Below are 17,314 nucleotides of genomic sequence, written 5' to 3' on the forward strand. Positions count from 1 at the left end.
TCTTAAAGCCACTTAAGGAATATTATTAAAACATTGCTACAGAGTTTCCCTGATTTACTGTTTCTACTGTCGGACTATAACTTACAAACAAATCATTTCTACTTATGTTGACTACTCTGACTCCCCCTCACCACTCCTGGCAATCTTCCTCAATACACCAGAAATTCTCTCCCCTCCGAGTTTTACACACACATTACTCAATAACCGCAGAAAGTTTGTACTCTTCCATCACCTAAGTCCATCTATTCCCAATGCACGTAACATCACTTTCAGTGTATCTGAATGTAATCACAGAAATTGGGAAGCCGTAAATTTCATGAATCACTATTTCTACGCTAGATATGACTTAAATAACGGTGAATGAAACCTACAGTTATTATTTATCTTAAAGTCACTCGCTTATATCGTATAAATGTTTCACCTTTTATGTTATTTTGTGCCGATTTTTGTGTAATAAAAGGTATTACAGCGAAGAGCGAATTATCTCTACTGCTAAGAGCCCATTTGCCACGTATAGGAGCTAGGAGGGTGAAAGCATTGTAAAGAAAAGGAAATAATTGTAAATCTTGTTAATTTCATTTTAAATCCGTACGATAGCGCCGGACTATAATTTTTTTTTTCCAAAACAAAAGATCGATGTAGCTCCTAAATCTGTTCAGTATAATTTGTTTTAGTGGCTTCCATGTAAGAGAAACCTATGTATGAACCACCCAAACTGAAAGCAGGGAATGTGAAACCTGTTGTTAAGTATCATACACTTGTCCTGTGATTAATCCATATTTATTCTTTGACGAGACACATGGAATGATATGAGCAATCAGATTATATCTTACACGTATTTTACAGATGTGTTCTTATTTGTTAAACTGCACTCTGAAGGTAGGAAACAAAGAGGTCGTATTTCGGCTAAGACCCAAAGCCTGCAGCTGCTACACTAGTTATCTATGGAAGCAGAATTTTTGTTCTCAGTGAGATGATGTGCTGGTGTAAATAAACATACATGATTTGGCAATGTACGAGAGGGCTAAAATAGAAATCAGCAGTAGTGATTCGCATTGAAGAAGAGATATCGTATCTTCGCAGAGACTTCATGGATCCTGTCACGGAATTCCGAGCTGACAGCAGAGCAGGAGCAGCAGGTGAATGACAAGCTGGAGGCCCTGGGTCTGCCTCGGAGCCGCTACACAGACACCCCACAGGACCCACAACAGTGCACTGTCAGAGTCAGCACGTGCGACAAGCCTGCAGTCTCCCAGTTTAACGCCTCTGAGGTAACACTCAACGTAGTAAACTCCATTTCAACAGCGAACTTGTGACTTTTGACCAGCTGCTGACCATCGTGTATCCTGTCTGTGTGCAGTACCTGGGCGTGTGGTACGAGATCGCCAGGTTCGGACTGGCTCCCTTCGAGGCAGGAGCCCAGTGTGTCACGGCGGAGTACTCACTGGCTGGAGACAACAACGTGACCGTACACAACAGGATGTACAACACGTCTGCAGGGGCCTTCAACGACATCATCGGCTGGGCTGAGTTTGATGACCCCAACTCTGGAGAGGCCAAACTTACAGTGCACTTCCCAGGCGTACCAGGTCAGTATGAATTTCATGCAATGGTTACTATTCGCTTAAATAGTATCGCAGTTATCCTGCTGCAGCTAGACAATAGCAATTATATGAAGTAATTAACTGGACGCATTACTCCTTTTGTGAAAGACATTTCATTTTAGAATGTCACTGTGTTGAAACTTTTAGTGGAACAATAGCCATGTTCGGTATTGACCTTAGCAATGTAATATTGATTCCACTATTGAACTATATGATATTTAGCTAGCCATACAAGACAAAAATGTAGCTACAATAGACAATAAGCAAGAATCCCACACTCTCTATTGACACCAAAGAATTATGTTTAAATATTTGAAGTAGCAGTAAATCTGCATATGTGTTTCGGTGTTCACACAGTTTCGTTTGTTTGTGTTGGTAGTGGAAGCACCATACTGGGTCCTGGACACAGACTACGAGAGCTACTCAATCGTCTGGGCATGCAGGGAGCCTACAGACGAAACCTCTAACATTACCGGTACGTACACAAATTTTACATATTGTTCTTTTACATATATGCTTAGAAATATACATGGAGAATGAATGATGGCCGTAACCCACACGGAGAAACGATTTATTAATTTTATGCATTCTATTCTACTGTGAGTTTTTTTTAAGTGCTTACTAGATGGGAACATCTGGCTATTTTGTGGTCATCTTTTAGTCCAGTGTTCTTTAGTGTGTTAGGTGGATGGAGAGAATGCTTACGAATGGTAAGGTGAAGTGGAAGCGGCCAAACCTACTGGTAATATGTCCTCTGATTATCCTCTCGGTTTTTATGTAGGTTGATTTTGAGGTACCAAGGGTACTTCCATGAGATCTAATTCAATATTCATACTAATAACAGAACTGTAATACTGTTTTGCGTCTGTCTGCTTGTCTGTATGTAAGTTACCGGCCAAACCCTATTTTAGGATGAACTAGTTTCACCTGTTACCTATAGGATAAAACAGTTTAGTCTAGGTCGAATCTGGTACGTCCTAGTTCGGAACTAATTTTGCGTAGTCGGAGCGCATGTCGCTAACAGTACGAACGGGGAATCCCCGAATCCTCTCTGGCTCGTCCCTCGCGCCTTTCAACCGCTCTTCGCGCGCACTGTTCTTTGTTTTGAACGGTATTTTGCATCGACGAGTGAGGGTGTTAAGTTGCTGGTTGCGTTTAAAAGATTTTATTATAATGCTAGTATAATTATTGTGAGGCATTTGCTCATGGATGAGAGCCTTCGTGTATTAGACAAGCCAATCAAAAGCTGTGGAGAGAAAAGTTTGTGGAGGAAATTTTGCATAGTGACAACAAAAAGTCTTCTCATTATAATGTGTTATCAGTAGACAAATATGCGGATTGAGTTAAACATGTAGAATACGCGGAAAAGTTGGAAAAAAGAACATCATTACAAAAAAAGAAGACTGAAACGATTTGCTGTTTTGAAAATTGGTGATGTGAATAATCTCATTGTACGGTGTGAAGGGAATATAAAATACTTTGTTCTAGCTGGTGAATTTTATGATGTGATTGACGGATCTCATGTAGCTGTGGGTCATGGTGGTCGCGATAGGATGTTAGCCGAAAAAAAAAAGTCGGGCTAGTTTCAAAGCCAGTTCTCCATTCGGAAGCGAATAACAGATTTCAAGTTGATTTGATAAATTTCCAAACACAACCAGACGGGAATTTAAAATTCATTAAAATTTACCAAGACCAGCTCACAAAATTTGTTCTCCTTCGTGCGTTAACATCAAAGAGGGCTGAAGAAGTGGCAAGTCATTTGAATGACATATTCCCAACTGTAGGGGCGCCGTGCATTCTTCAATCTGATAATGGCAGAGAATTTGTCAGTAATGTTATAAGTGAACTCGCAAATCTTTTTCCAGAACTGAAAATTGTGCATGGAAAACAAAGGCACAGCCAAAGTCAGGGTTCTGTTGAACGTGCCAACCAAGACATTGAAAATGTGATAAGTTTTTGGTTTAAGAACAATTCGACGACGTGGTCGGAAGGATTGAGGTACGTCCAATTCATGAAAAATTGAGCTTAGCACTCTGGCATAAAACAATCACCTTACGAAGCACTATTCGGAATCGAACCTAGAGTAGGACTTTCCATTTCCTCGTTGCCTCAAAAAATCATAAATGATATTCAGGATGAAAATGACCTAAAGAAGGCAAACTAAGATGACAGCGATACTGAAAAGTACGAAGACAGTGATGATAATAACACTGTGAAAATTTACACAAACGACATTAAAAATGCTACAAATATTGCGAAAGAAAATTGTTAAAAAACGAGCTATAAGTACGAAAGCTTCCTCCGACAAATCCCATCCACCAGCTGATATCGGAGACAGCGTAACCATACCTATTCGAGATGTAGATAAAGGCAGAGGTGACCTTCGAAACATAGTCGGAGTAATACTTCAAAAGACTGATGAGGGCCTTTACAAAGTTCGCACCAAACATGGCGTACTTCAAAAACATTATTGCAGGTATAATTTTATTAAAATTTTCCATAATTTCTTGTAATAAAATACTGAAAAATATTTGTTTTAAATTCTTTTTTATTTTTTAGAACTGATTTCGACGACTGCATTCAGATGTTTTTTGATGTGGGAGATATTAACCAGGAAATTGAAATATTTGAAAGAACTGCAGTCACAAGACATTCTGTTGGATTAGGGCAAGGTTTCGTGAAATGCAGTTGCATGAAAAACTGTACAACAAACAAATGCAACTGTAAGAAAAACGAAGTACTATGCAATTTTAAGTGCCACCAAAGAAAACCTTGCAAAAATAAGTAAATAAGCAAACTGTAGATAAATTGATTTCTGTGGACGGATATATGTGAGTTGATCTAGTGATAGGGACTGATGACCACAGCTGTTAAGTCCCATAGTGCTCAGAGCCATCATCTAGTGATAGATGTGAAATTACTGATTAGTTCAAAAATAATTAATGAATCAGACTGACTATTTTATTTCTATTCCTTTATTCAGTTTACTTTGCAAAGGTTATAGAAGATAGAAAGTAGGTGAAAGTAGTTCAGACTAGGACGTACCAGTTTACCCTGAAGCATATAAATTCAAACTAGGATAAAACGATTCGACATTATCGTATAGGAAACTGGATGGACGAGTTTGACCTAGGCGAAACTAGTTCATCCTAAAATCGTATTTGGCCAGTAACATATACACGCAATTCTCCATAACTACCAGATGAATCTCTTGGGATTTTTGCAGGTAACTTGAGCGTAGCTTGAGGGAACGAATAGGCTATATTTCATGGAAATCGGATAGCGGAAGAGAAAATTATCGTGATTTAAAATTTTATCTGAAGCCATCACGTCCGTCTGTTAGTTTGAACAAGCTAATCTCCAATATTACTAGTAGAATTTTCATGTGATTTTCACATATAACTTAAGCGTAGGTTGGGGCAACGTATCGGCCTTACTTCATCAAATCAGATCACGAAAAAAAAGATATCGTAATTGAAATTGTATCTATAATCATTTTTTCAGCGCAGTACTTCAGATATCTTATTAGCATTACATATTACACCAAAGAACCAATAGATGGTGCTGGTAGCGTTTTGTTATATCTCAGTAACAGATGTGCAAACGATTCCGTCTCAGAGTAACAACTGCGAACTATGTCATCAATTATTTGCTTGATATATTCCAATCTTTGTCTTCTTCTACAATTTTTACGCTCTACAGCTCCCTCAAGTACCATGGAAGCTAATCCCTGATGTCTTAACAGATGTCCTGTCATACTGACCTTTCTTCTTGTTAGCGCTCTCTGTATATTCCTTTCGTCGCTGATTCTTCGGCGAACCTCTTCGTTTCTTACCTTATGATTCAACCTAACTTTCAACTTTCTTCTGTAGTACCACATCTGAAATGCTTCGATTCTCGAGTATTCCGGTTTTCCCACAGTCCATGTTTCGCTACTATACACTGGTGTTCTCTAAGCGCAGTTTCTCAGAGATTATTTCCTCAAATTAAGTCCTATGTTCGACACTAGTAGACTTCTCTTGGCCTGGAGTGACCAGTTTTCCGGTTCTAGACGGCTTGAACTTTTCTTCTCCTGCGTCTACTGAATATATGATAATTCTCCGAAGGGTTTTTTAATTGATACTGAATGTTGCGCAATCCATTACTTTCGTAATATGCGATAGAATTATACAGGTGAACTGGATCCTCATGGAAAATATTATCACACTAAGGTCTATTTACATATCTTCAAATCATGGTTTCGAAATGTTGAATAACGCGTAAAAGTGCTTTCAACATATGGAATGTGGATTTCTTATAGGAATCCTAATACACATTTTCAGAAGGATTCTATGTTATTAATGGAATCAGCAAGCAATCAGCGGTGTTATGCTGTTGTTACAGATATGTGTTACGTATGACAAAAAAAATGGAACTTACTGGGATACAAAGTTACGTTAGAGTCAGAGAGTTTGGTGTTAGGCGGTGCAATCGATTTTGAATCGATAATCAAAAATAGATTACGAAATTATGTCACACATTTAATTATCATCGTTTTCTGAATTTAAAGGTGAGGTGGTCGTTCACGGGGAGAGTTAATTTAAATTTAATTTGTTTAGCTTGTGACTTTGTCTCTCAATTTTACATTTTAAGCCACTCAGTTCACTGTTCTTTCAATTAGGCTAATGTTATCGTTAGTTGCTCACAAATTTTATATTTTTTGGGACATGTTTTTTGAGACTTCTAAAAACAATGGTAGAATGAAATTTTCTTTCTAACAAAATGTAAATATTGCTTCCACCTGCTTCCACCTGTGGTATAGTACTTCGATTCCTAAACTGCAATATAATTACCCACATCCTCTGTTCCGATGACATCCTACAAACGAATAATTAAAAAAATTATGCCAGTGAGTTTCCTGTGTAGTATAGTACAAAAATTCTATATATTGCACTCAAGCGCGATCTTGCTACTCTGTCCCCATCTTGGAGCTACAAAACTCTCCTCTACAAATTCATTAACTGAAGTTGACTTGGAGGTGGTGGAAAATTTTTGCTCGGAATTTGGCGGCAGTGGAGGATCGTGCAAGAGCTCACATACAATAGATTGTAGTGGGCGAGGTGTGTGTGTGTTGGTGGCCATACCGGGTGGGGTGGGGGGTATGAAGTATTATGGAAGATCTAAGGTGACTTGTACCAGTACCAAAAAGAAGCTCGCTCTGCTGCAACTCCTGAAACTACGCTCAGATTCAGCGACGTGGCGGCCATGCCCATCACGTGTGCTGGTTTCGACCTGGCAGGGCTTGACGTGTGCATCCCTGAAGGTTGCAGTCTGGCAGTGGCATGCCTCCCAGTTAGCCTACGGTCATACTGGCACCAGTATCCGTCTACTCCGCCGACCTCCGACAGCGGCCGATGAACGCCGACCTCTTCAAATCAGTACGCCACTACGTGTGTGGTCAGGATGTAGCCGATCTCATAGCCCTAACGAACTTATTTCGGACGACAGTCGGTGAAAATGACATCACTTCTTTTCATAATGGCCTGCACGACACGACACAAACATGCACTTTGAGAAACTGCTAAGTTCAGCCAAAGGAGGAGTTTATGGCAACCTGAGGATGAAAAATACCACAATCGGGATATACGAAGTGTGAACAAAAAGTAACGGGAATATTTTAAATTTCGCAGGTTTTATACATACAATTGTAATTTTTTATCTTGTTCGCACACCTGTTCCTGTTGCATGCTTGCATTTATGGCTGTTTTCAATATTTAGTAGCTGTTGTTGTAAGACAGAAATGGAGCAATTTACCTGATGTTCAAAATGGCATGATTGTTAGATTTTGGGCCAAGGGTGGAAGCATTTCCGAAACGCCAAAGTTCGTTAACTGTTCACGTGTTGCCATATTTAAAATATACCACAGACGGCAAATCCAAAAACCCGGCACGGAGAGAACTATGGTGCTGCATGGGCCATACAGGACATATGTGTATGACCGCTGCAGAGGAGTGTTCGTGAGAGGACATGTGCCATTATTGAGCAAGTGACCACTCAAAAGAACCAGGAGTGTACAAATAGTGTCTCCTCAGAGACTGTTCAGCGAACATTGCTGCGTAAGGGTCTCCGCAGCAGGTGCCTATTTCATGCACTCACCCTGACTGCTCTTCATTGGCGACGAAGGCTGGACATCCACTGAGGTGCGACTTGTGGACGTTTCAAATGACTCACTTGCTCCATTGGATGGATGGGTGTCCCCGTGTACTCAGTGGAACTTCTGAAAACAAAAACGCTGCAACAGTTGTCGGTAGTGTCCACGCCAGAGACCTTTCTTTGCGTGATCTCGCCCTTCCAGTAGGTACAATGGACCAACACAACTATGTATCTATCCTTATGGACCATGTCCACCCCATATACCTAGCTATAGTTCAATGTGATGGCAGGATTAGATTTCACTGGAGGGTTTGTGAGGGTGAGGAGTAGAAGTATGTTGGAAGCCTTCTGTAGAGCTGCTAGGGCATGTAGGAAGGAGAAAAATCTTTCACTAGGGCGGCGAAAGGTTCAAATGACTCTGAGCACTATGGGACTCAACTTCTAAGGTCATCAGTCCCCTAGAACTTAGAACTACTTAAACCTAACTAACCTAAGGTCATCACACACATCCATGCCCGAGGCAGGATTCGAACCTGCGACCGTAGCGGTCGCGCGGTTCCAGACTGCAGCGCCTTGAACCGCTCGGCCACCTCGGCCGGCGGCGGCGAAAGGTCTTGGTGTAACGATCAGGCGCTGTATTTAGTTTTCTGAGGAGAGTTATTGTAGTCTCTTCCGCTCCAGTTGGTGTGTTCATTTTTGCTGAAGTATCAAATTCTAGGATCGAGTAGAGGGGTAACTATATTGGCACGCAAGCGGACTTCAGAGTTCAAGGAGTGATTAATACTCCTATCATTGCGATTCGTGCTCCGTGCTGCATGGATTATTTCAAACAATGGTCACTGTCCAAAACGACAAGCCCTTTCTCTGATCCCTCGCGAATATAAAGTATTATGTTCGGTTCCGACATTGCAGTGGTTTCAGAATAGTGATAAAGGTTAAAAGGTCATTCCTTTTGTTACAAATAACAAAATGATTACATATAATGTGAAAAACGGAAAATGTTATACACAACTACAGTTGTTTAAATATTTTCGGACTGGTGTTAGCAGAAACAACTGGACATCAGATGTATCGACCCAGAAAATGTGTGATAGATGTAATAATAGAACGGGCCAAGGATATTACTATGTAACGAATTATGACAATAAATAACCTCAGATATTTAGCAAAATTGTTACATTTTAGTCACTGTACTCGAATCAAAGAAAGAATGCTATGAACATTGCTCCAGAGTTTGTCTTATTCACTTTTTCAGCTGTGTCATTGTTACACAGAAATGAAATAGATCCTGCTTTCACTTACTACTCTGACTGACTGCTTTTCCCCCACATCAGTGCTGGAAACATTTATCCCTAAAAGGAAACTATCCTTTACTCTCTGATTTTTGCATGCACCTTATAACCCTATTAAGTCTCTTCTGTTCGGTTGCCTACCGCCATCCTTTCCTACTGCTTGTTGTGCCAGTTTCAGTGTGTATGTACATTCATTCACATTGGATAACGCAATTTTCGTGATTCACCTGCTCTACGCCAGCTGTTCCTTTCAAAACGGTCAAAGAAACAAACACATTTTTATATGATTTTGTGTCGATTTACAAATGTTATTAAAATGTAGAGGAAAAGTTTCTATTTGAAGAGCGTTTTAGCACCAGATGGGAACTAGGGGGATAAAAAAGGCAGACAAAATGAATTTACTAAAAAATTTGTTTTTAATTTCGTTTGAAATTAGTGTGTTCATGTCGGACAATCTCTACAATTTCTATAGCTTTGCAAACTGTTTGCTTTACAGGCTTCCAAGTAATTGAAACTTACTTGTAAGCCATCGAGACATAAATTTTTGAAAATGAAATCTTTTGTTAAGTTTCATACGGAAGGCCTCAAATTCGACCATAGTTATTCTGTGATGGCAGGACTGAAACGATTCTATCTTGCGTGCATTGAATCCTTGCGTTCTCCTTATTTAAACCTCACTCTGAACTGAGAAAACGAAGAGTACAAACTTCGGCAAAGGTCATAGGGGTGGAGGGTTACACTTTTTATGTACATGAGTAAAAGTTTTGCTCTAGGTGAGATGATGTGCTGTCATCCATAAACATGGGTGATGTGGCAGTGCAACACAGGGCAAAGTACAGAGTTGTATTCAAAGGCATTGTGGTGGTTCTTTCTCTTTATGTATGTGTATTGTTGGCACTACTTTCTTATGAATTGAGTTAGTACTAGTGTTGTCAAGAAAGTAAGTTCCGATTGGTCGCTACATCTACATCTACATCTACATCCACATCCATACTCCGCAAGCCACCTGACGGTGTGTGGCGGAGGGTACCCTGAGTACCTCCATCGGTTCTCCCTTCTATTCCAGTCTCGTATTGCTCGTGGAAAGAAGGATTGTCGGTATGCTTCTGTGTGGGCTCTAATCTCTCTGATTTTATCTTCATGGTCTCTTCGCGAGATATACGTAGGAGGGAGAATTATACTGCTTAAGTCTTCGGTGAAGGTATGTTCTCGAAACTTTAACAAAAGCCCGTACCGAGCTACTGAGCGTCTCTCCTGCAGAGTCTTCCACTGGAGTTTATCTATCATCTCCGTAACGCTTTCGCGATTACTAAATGATCCTGTAACGAAGCGCGCTGCTCTCCGTTGGATCTTCTCTGTCTCTTCTATCAACCCTATCTGGTACGGATCCCACACTGGTGAGCAGTATTCAAGCAGTGGGCGAACAAGCGTACTGTAGCCTACTTCCTTTGTTTTCGGATTGCATTTCCTTAGGATTCTTCCAATGAATCTCAGTCTGGCATCTGCTTTACCGACGATCAACTTTATATGACCATTCCATTTTAAATCACTCCTAATGCGTACTCCCAGATAAATTATGGAATTAACTGCTTCCAGTTGCTGACCTGCTATTTTGTAGCTAAATGATAAGGGATCTATCTTTCTGTGTATTCGCAGCACATTACACTTCTGTACATTGAGATTCAATTGCCATTCCCTGCACCATGCGTCAATTCGCTGCAGATCCTCCTGCATTTCAGTACAATTTTCCATTGTTACAACCTCTCGATACACCACAGCATCATCTGCAAAAAGCCTCAGTGAACTTCCGATGTCATCCACCAGGTCATTAATCTATATTGTGAATAACAACGGTCCTATGACACTCCCCTGCGGCACACCTGAAATCACTCTTACTTCGGAAGACTTCTCTCCATTGAGAATGACATGCTGCGTTCTGTTATCTAGGAACTCCTCAATCCAATAACACAATTGTTCTGATAGTCCATATGCTCTTACTTTGTTCATTAAACGACTGTGGGTAACTGTATCGAACGCCTTGCGGAGGTCAAGAAACACGGCATCTACCTAGGAACCCGTGTCTATGGCCCTCTGAGTCTCGTGGACGAATAGCGCGAGCTGGGTTTCACACGACCGTCTTTTTCGAAACCCATGCTGATTCCTACAGAGTAGATTTCTAGTCTCCAGAAAAGTAATTATACTCGAACATAATACGTGTTCCAAAATTCTACAACTGATCGACGTTAGAGATATAGGTCTATAGTTCTGCACATCTGTTCGACGTCCCTTCTTGAAAACGGGGATGACCTGTGCCCTTTTCCAATCCTTTGGAACGCTACGCTCTTCTAGAGACCTACGGTACACCGCTGCAAGAAGGGGGGAAAGTTTCTTCACGTACTCTGTGTAAAATCGAACTGGTATCCCATCAGGTCCAGCGGCGATTCCTCTTTTGAGCGATTTTAATTGTTTCTCTATCCCTCTGTCATCTATTTCGATATCTACCACTTTGTCATCTGTGCGACAATCTAGAGAAGGAACTACAGTGCAGTCTTCCTCTGTGAAACAGCTTTGGAAAAAGACATTTAGTATTTCGGCCTTTAGTCTGTCATCCTCTGTTTCAGTACCATTTTGGTCACAGAGTGTCTGGACATTTTGTTTTGATTCACCTACCGCTTTGACATAAGACCAAAATTTCTTAGGGTTTTCTGCCAAGTCAGTACATAGAACTTTACTTTCGAATTCATTGAACGCCTCTCGCATAGCCCTTCTCACACTACATTTCGCTTCGCGTAATTTTTGTTTGTCTGCAAGGCTTTGGCTATGTTTATGTTTGCTGTGAAGTTCCCTTTGCTTCCGCAGCAGTTTTCCAACTCGGTTGTTGTACCACGGTGGCTCTTTTCCATCTCTTACGATTTTGCTTGGCACATACTCATCTAACGCACATTGTACGATGGTTTTGAACTTTGTCCACTGATCCTCAACGCTATCTGTACTTGAGACAAAACTTTTGTGTTGAGCCGTCAGGTACTCTGTAATCTGCTTTTTGTCACTAAATGGAAACCACAGTGAAAATCAGAAACATTTTATTTGCAAGAGTCAGCTACATTTTCCAGACACTTCTCTAAGTAGTCGCCGCTTCGACTTAAACATCGGGCCCTCCCAATTGGCGGCACCTTTACTCGCTCACAGTGCGCTCACGACTGAAAAGAACGTCTTGATGCGATCGACGGCCATACTAGAAACACTACCTAACACATCTCTGCAAAGCTTCATCGGGTTTTCACTGTGGTGTCCATTTCGCGGCCGATAGGCACTTACTTTTTGGATAACCCTCGTATTATTCTGGCTGCTTCACAACTGGAAAATTATTTACGTCAGTGGCTCAGTTGTGGTAATTCTCGCAGTTAGTTTTCCCGACACGCTGTTTTTATGTTAAAAGACACAACCAACGTGAATTATACCAGATATACGGCTGAGTAATTAATTAATGGTTTTATTATTGTGAAATTGCAATGTTGAGGATATTCTTGCAATTTCTATTGAGTGGAGATCAAACAAATTTACTGAAATTACTTTATATGAATATAGTTCAATATTAGAAAAATTGACTAGTATAGCTGCTTCAAAAGTACTGCCAATCAAGAGAAAACTCCTACATTTAGATTTATTTTTATGATTTGTCAAAACTAGCAAATATTAAAATATTTATTACGACTCTGGTCCGTTATCATTTAGAACAATGGCGTTGAACTCTGCAGTGGTGTTCGCCTATAAAATCTGAATAAATTATTTAAGTCACTCACTTCATGAGTTACAGTAAAACATTAGCAACACTTTTAAGTAATATTTGATTATATTTAGACTAAATGTCACATGAAACTTACACGTTTTCGTGCTTCATCTCAAAATGACTTCTTACACAATCCAGAATCAAAAGGGACATATGTGCGATCCTTTATCAAAAGGAACAGAGATTACAATAACAATCAAAGATCATATTAATTGAATAATAGTCTTTTCGATTTTTCTGCTATAATATTTATTTCGTTACGACATCAGTTTTGTTAAATTTGCGCAATTCTTCAATATTATTTTTTGACATTATGTGGCATACCGCCACAGAAGATGATTGACGAGTTATGGAAGTAACACTGGACGTAATCGTATTAAGGATATTGTAGCACGACGATATGGTCTGATGATATGTCGCCTACACTTTTCACAGCAGAGTAATGTGTAGCGTGTGGTGCAGAGTGTAGAGTGGTATGGACAGGTATTGTGCCTATTTTCTGAGATGAAACTATTACTTCCAGAAAAAGGTGGTGAACGACAATGCTGAGGTAGGAAATATCCTTTGAGAAAATACAGTATAGGTAACCAAAGGACCCAGCTGCATACCATCATTACAGGCGCGGGAAAGAACAATACAAGCACCTCACATACTGAACGATACGTAGTTACAAAGACATCTAATGCTATTGTTCTCTACCCAGAGCATTCCATCATCTCTTCAGTTGTAAGACATTCCCGCAGAAGGAATAAATAATAATAATTGTTGAGAATTCCGAATTAGCTAATAGAAATTAGCAGCAGGACTCGTATTAACAGAGACATATGGCGCTTTTTCAGAGACCTCATGGATCCTATCAAGGAATTCCGAGCTGACAGCAGAGCAGGAGCAGCAGGTGAATGACAAGCTGGAGGCCCTGGGTCTGCCTCGGAGCCGCTACACAGACACCCCACAGGACCCACAACAGTGCACTGTCAGAGTCAGCACGTGCGACAAGCCTGCAGTCTCCCAGTTTAACGCCTCTGAGGTAACACTCAACGTAGTAAACTCCATTTCAACAGCGAACTTGTGACTTTTGACCAGCTGCTGACCATCGTGTATCCTGTCTGTGTGCAGTACCTGGGCGTGTGGTACGAGATCGCCAGGTTCGGACTGGCTCCCTTCGAGGCAGGCGCCCAGTGCGTAACAGCGGAGTACTCACTGGCTGGAGACAACAACGTGACCGTACACAACAGGATGTACAACACGTCTGCAGGGGCCTTCGACGACATCATCGGCTGGGCCGAGTTTGATGACCCCAACTCCGGAGAGGCCAAACTTACAGTGCACTTCCCAGACGTACCAGGTCAGTATGGAGAATTTCATACAATGGTTAATATTCGCTTCACTAGTAGGGCAATTAGCCTGCTGCAGCTAGACATTATCAAGTATATGAAGTAATTAACTGGACGCAGTACCTCTCTTGTGACAGACATTTCATTTTAGAATGTGACTGTGTTGAAACTTTTAGTGCAACAATAGCCATGTTCGGTATTGACCTTTGGAATGTAATATTGATTGCACTCTTGGACTACATGACCTTTAGGTAGCCATATAAGACAAACATGTAGCTCCAATAGACAGTAAACAAGAAGCCCACACTTTCTATAGACACCAAAGAAATTAATTTTAAAAATTAGTAGTAGCAGTAAAACTGCATATGTGTTTCGGTGTTCACAAAATTTTATTTCTTTGTGTTGACAGTGGCAGCACCCTACTGGGTCCTGGACACAGACTACAAGAGCTACTCAATCGTGTGGGCGTGCAGGGAGCCTACAAGTGAAACATCTAACATTACTGGTATGTACACTCCTCACCATAAACATTGCAACACCAGCCAAGGAACAGAAGAATGGAAATTTTTATTATTGGTCATATAGAATATAATAGTAGAAATAAACGATTAAATTTTAGGATTATTTTTTTACCGGCCGTTGTGGCCGAACGGTTCTAGGCGCTAAAGTCCGGAACCGCGCTGCTGCTACGGCCGCACATTCGAATCCTGCCTTGGTGATGTTTGTGTCTGAAGTCCTTAGGTTAGTTAGGTTTAAGTAGTTCTAAGTCTAGGGGACTGATGACCTCAGGTGTTAAGTCCCATAGTGTTTAGAGCCATTTGAAACATTTTCTTGAGGATTTTTTGGGTACAAAGGGGTGTGTGATATTTAATATGTAGCTAGCTACCAACTCAGATCACAACAAAGACTCCCACCTGTGACAGAGATGAACTGGGATCTGATGATTGATGAGTTTATGTCATTAAATATTGCTTCAACTGTGTGTGTGAGAATTCATTAGTCATTATCGCCTGTGAGCGGTTGCGTGCCTGTTCTTGGCAACATTTGATGAGATATTTGTAGTGGGTGAGAGTTTTGGTGTACGTCCTGATCTCGGCAGCCCTCGTACAGCTTTCATTTTATTTCAGATTTAGCGTCAATTGCTGTGTGCTGTACATACATGAATCTGCTGTACGTTCACTCATAGGGGCACTCAAGTAATTACGCCTAATACAGTTTAAACATTGGAAGGAATGAATCAGATTTCAAATGCTGAAGTTCTGTTTTATTCTACACAATGGCAATGAAATACCCGTGAAGGGAGTCTGACTGGAATCTGACATGTTTCAATAACGGTAAAAAATAAATAAATTGTTACTGGCACTACCGAGTAATTTAAAAGAACTTGGCGCAGTTGGGCACAGTACTAATTTCTTATAAGGATCTTTACATAATCAATGGTCCATTACTTCAACACAAGACGCAGTTACCAAAATTAAGAAGGGTTACAATCACCAAATATTGAAAAAGGATTGGTGGGTTTTAATTAAGTGAGCCCATGGGGCTCGTGTCTTCGTTGCTTTGTGTCTGTCACTCCACACGTTTCTACCATTGTATCAGCACCAACGTACAAAACTCCTTGTTCACCTTTCATTCAGAACGGTGATATTACTCAAACTGTTTCGTCTGACTTATAATTTGGACCACTGCAATAAAATGTAACCACTTTTTGATTTTGTAAGAAGTATATACACTGTGTGATCAAAAGTATCTGGACACCTGGCTGAAAGCGACTTACAAGTTCGTGGCGCTACCATCGGTAATGCTGGAATTCAATATGGTGTTGTCCCACCCTTAGCCTTGATGACAGCTTCCACTCTCGCAGGCATAACCTACGTTTAATCAGGTGCTGGAAGCTTTCTTTGGGAATTGCAACCCATTCTTCACGGGGTGCTGCACTGAGGGTAGGCATCGATGTCGGTAGGTGAGGTCTGGCATAAAGTCGGCGTTTCAAAACATCCCAAAGGTTTTCTATAGAATTCAGGTCAGGACTGAGCATGTTAATCCATTACAAGGACGTTATTGTCGTGTAACCAGCCCCCACTGGCCGGTCATTATTAACAAGTGATCGATCGGGTTGCAGGACGCAGTCACCATCCCCGAATTTCTCTCCAACAGTGGGAAGCAAGAAGGTGCTTAAAACATCAGTGTGGGCCTGTGCTGTGATAGTGCCACGCACAAAAAGACAAGGGGTGCAAGCCCCCTCATGATAAACACGACCACACCATAACACCACCGGCTTTGAATTTTACTGTTGGCACTACACACGCTGACAGATGACATTCTCCAGGCATTCGCCATAGCCACATCCTGCCACGGGATTGCCACATTGTGTACCGTGATTCGTCACTTCACACAACGTTTTTCCACTGCTCAATCGTCCAGTGGTTACGCTCCTTACACCAAGCTAGGCGACATTCGGTATTTACTGGCGTAATGTGTGGCTTATGAGCAGCCGCTTGCCCATGAAATCCATGTTTTCTCACCTCCCGCCTAACTGTCGCAGTACTTGCAGGGGATCATGATGCAGTTTGGAATTCCTGTATGATGGTCTGGGTAGATGTCTGTCTATTACACATTACGACCCTCTTCAACTGTCAGCGGAGCCGGCCGAAGTTGCCGTGCGGTTAAAGGCGCTGCAGTCTGGAACCGCAAGACCGCTGCGGTCGCAGGTTCGAATCCTGCCTCGGGCATGGATGTTTGTGATGTCCTTAGGTTAGTTAGGTTTAACTAGTTCTAAGTTCTAGGGGACTAATGACCTTAGCAGTTGAGTCCCATAGTGCTCAGAGCCACCATTTGAACTGTCAGCGGTCTCTGTCAGTCAACAGACCGGCCTGTATCCTTTTGTACTGTACGTGTCCCTTCACGTTTCCACTTCAATATCACATCGGAAACAGTGGACCTGGGAGTGTTTAGGAGTGTGGAAATGTTGCTTTCAGACGTGTGTCTTAAGTGACACCGAATCACCTGGCAACGTTCGAAGTCCACTAGTTGCGTTAAGTGCCCCATTCTCCTCTCTCACGATGTCTAATGACTACTGAGGTCGTTGACATGGAGTATCTGGCAGTAGGTGGCAGCACAATGGACCTAATATGAGAAACATATGTTTTTGGGGGTGTCCGG

At 41.3% G+C, this 17,314-nt stretch overlaps 1 protein-coding gene across 1 annotated transcript in view; it reads left to right on the forward strand.

Moving 5' to 3' along the window:
• LOC124746738 overlaps window positions 1-17,314 on the forward strand; it is a 91,520-nt gene that overhangs the window by 52,507 nt on the left and 21,699 nt on the right. The window contains exons 22-26 of the mRNA XM_047248947.1: window positions 1,084-1,271; window positions 1,361-1,589; window positions 13,658-13,845; window positions 13,935-14,163; window positions 14,562-14,657. Of these exons, the coding sequence (XP_047104903.1) occupies window positions 1,084-1,271; window positions 1,361-1,589; window positions 13,658-13,845; window positions 13,935-14,163; window positions 14,562-14,657 (930 nt within the window). The remainder of the gene's footprint in view (window positions 1-1,083; window positions 1,272-1,360; window positions 1,590-13,657; window positions 13,846-13,934; window positions 14,164-14,561; window positions 14,658-17,314) is intronic.

The sequence above is a fragment of the Schistocerca piceifrons genome, chromosome 1 (assembly GCF_021461385.2).
Source record: "Schistocerca piceifrons isolate TAMUIC-IGC-003096 chromosome 1, iqSchPice1.1, whole genome shotgun sequence".
Classification (NCBI taxonomy): Eukaryota; Metazoa; Arthropoda; class Insecta; order Orthoptera; family Acrididae; genus Schistocerca; species Schistocerca piceifrons.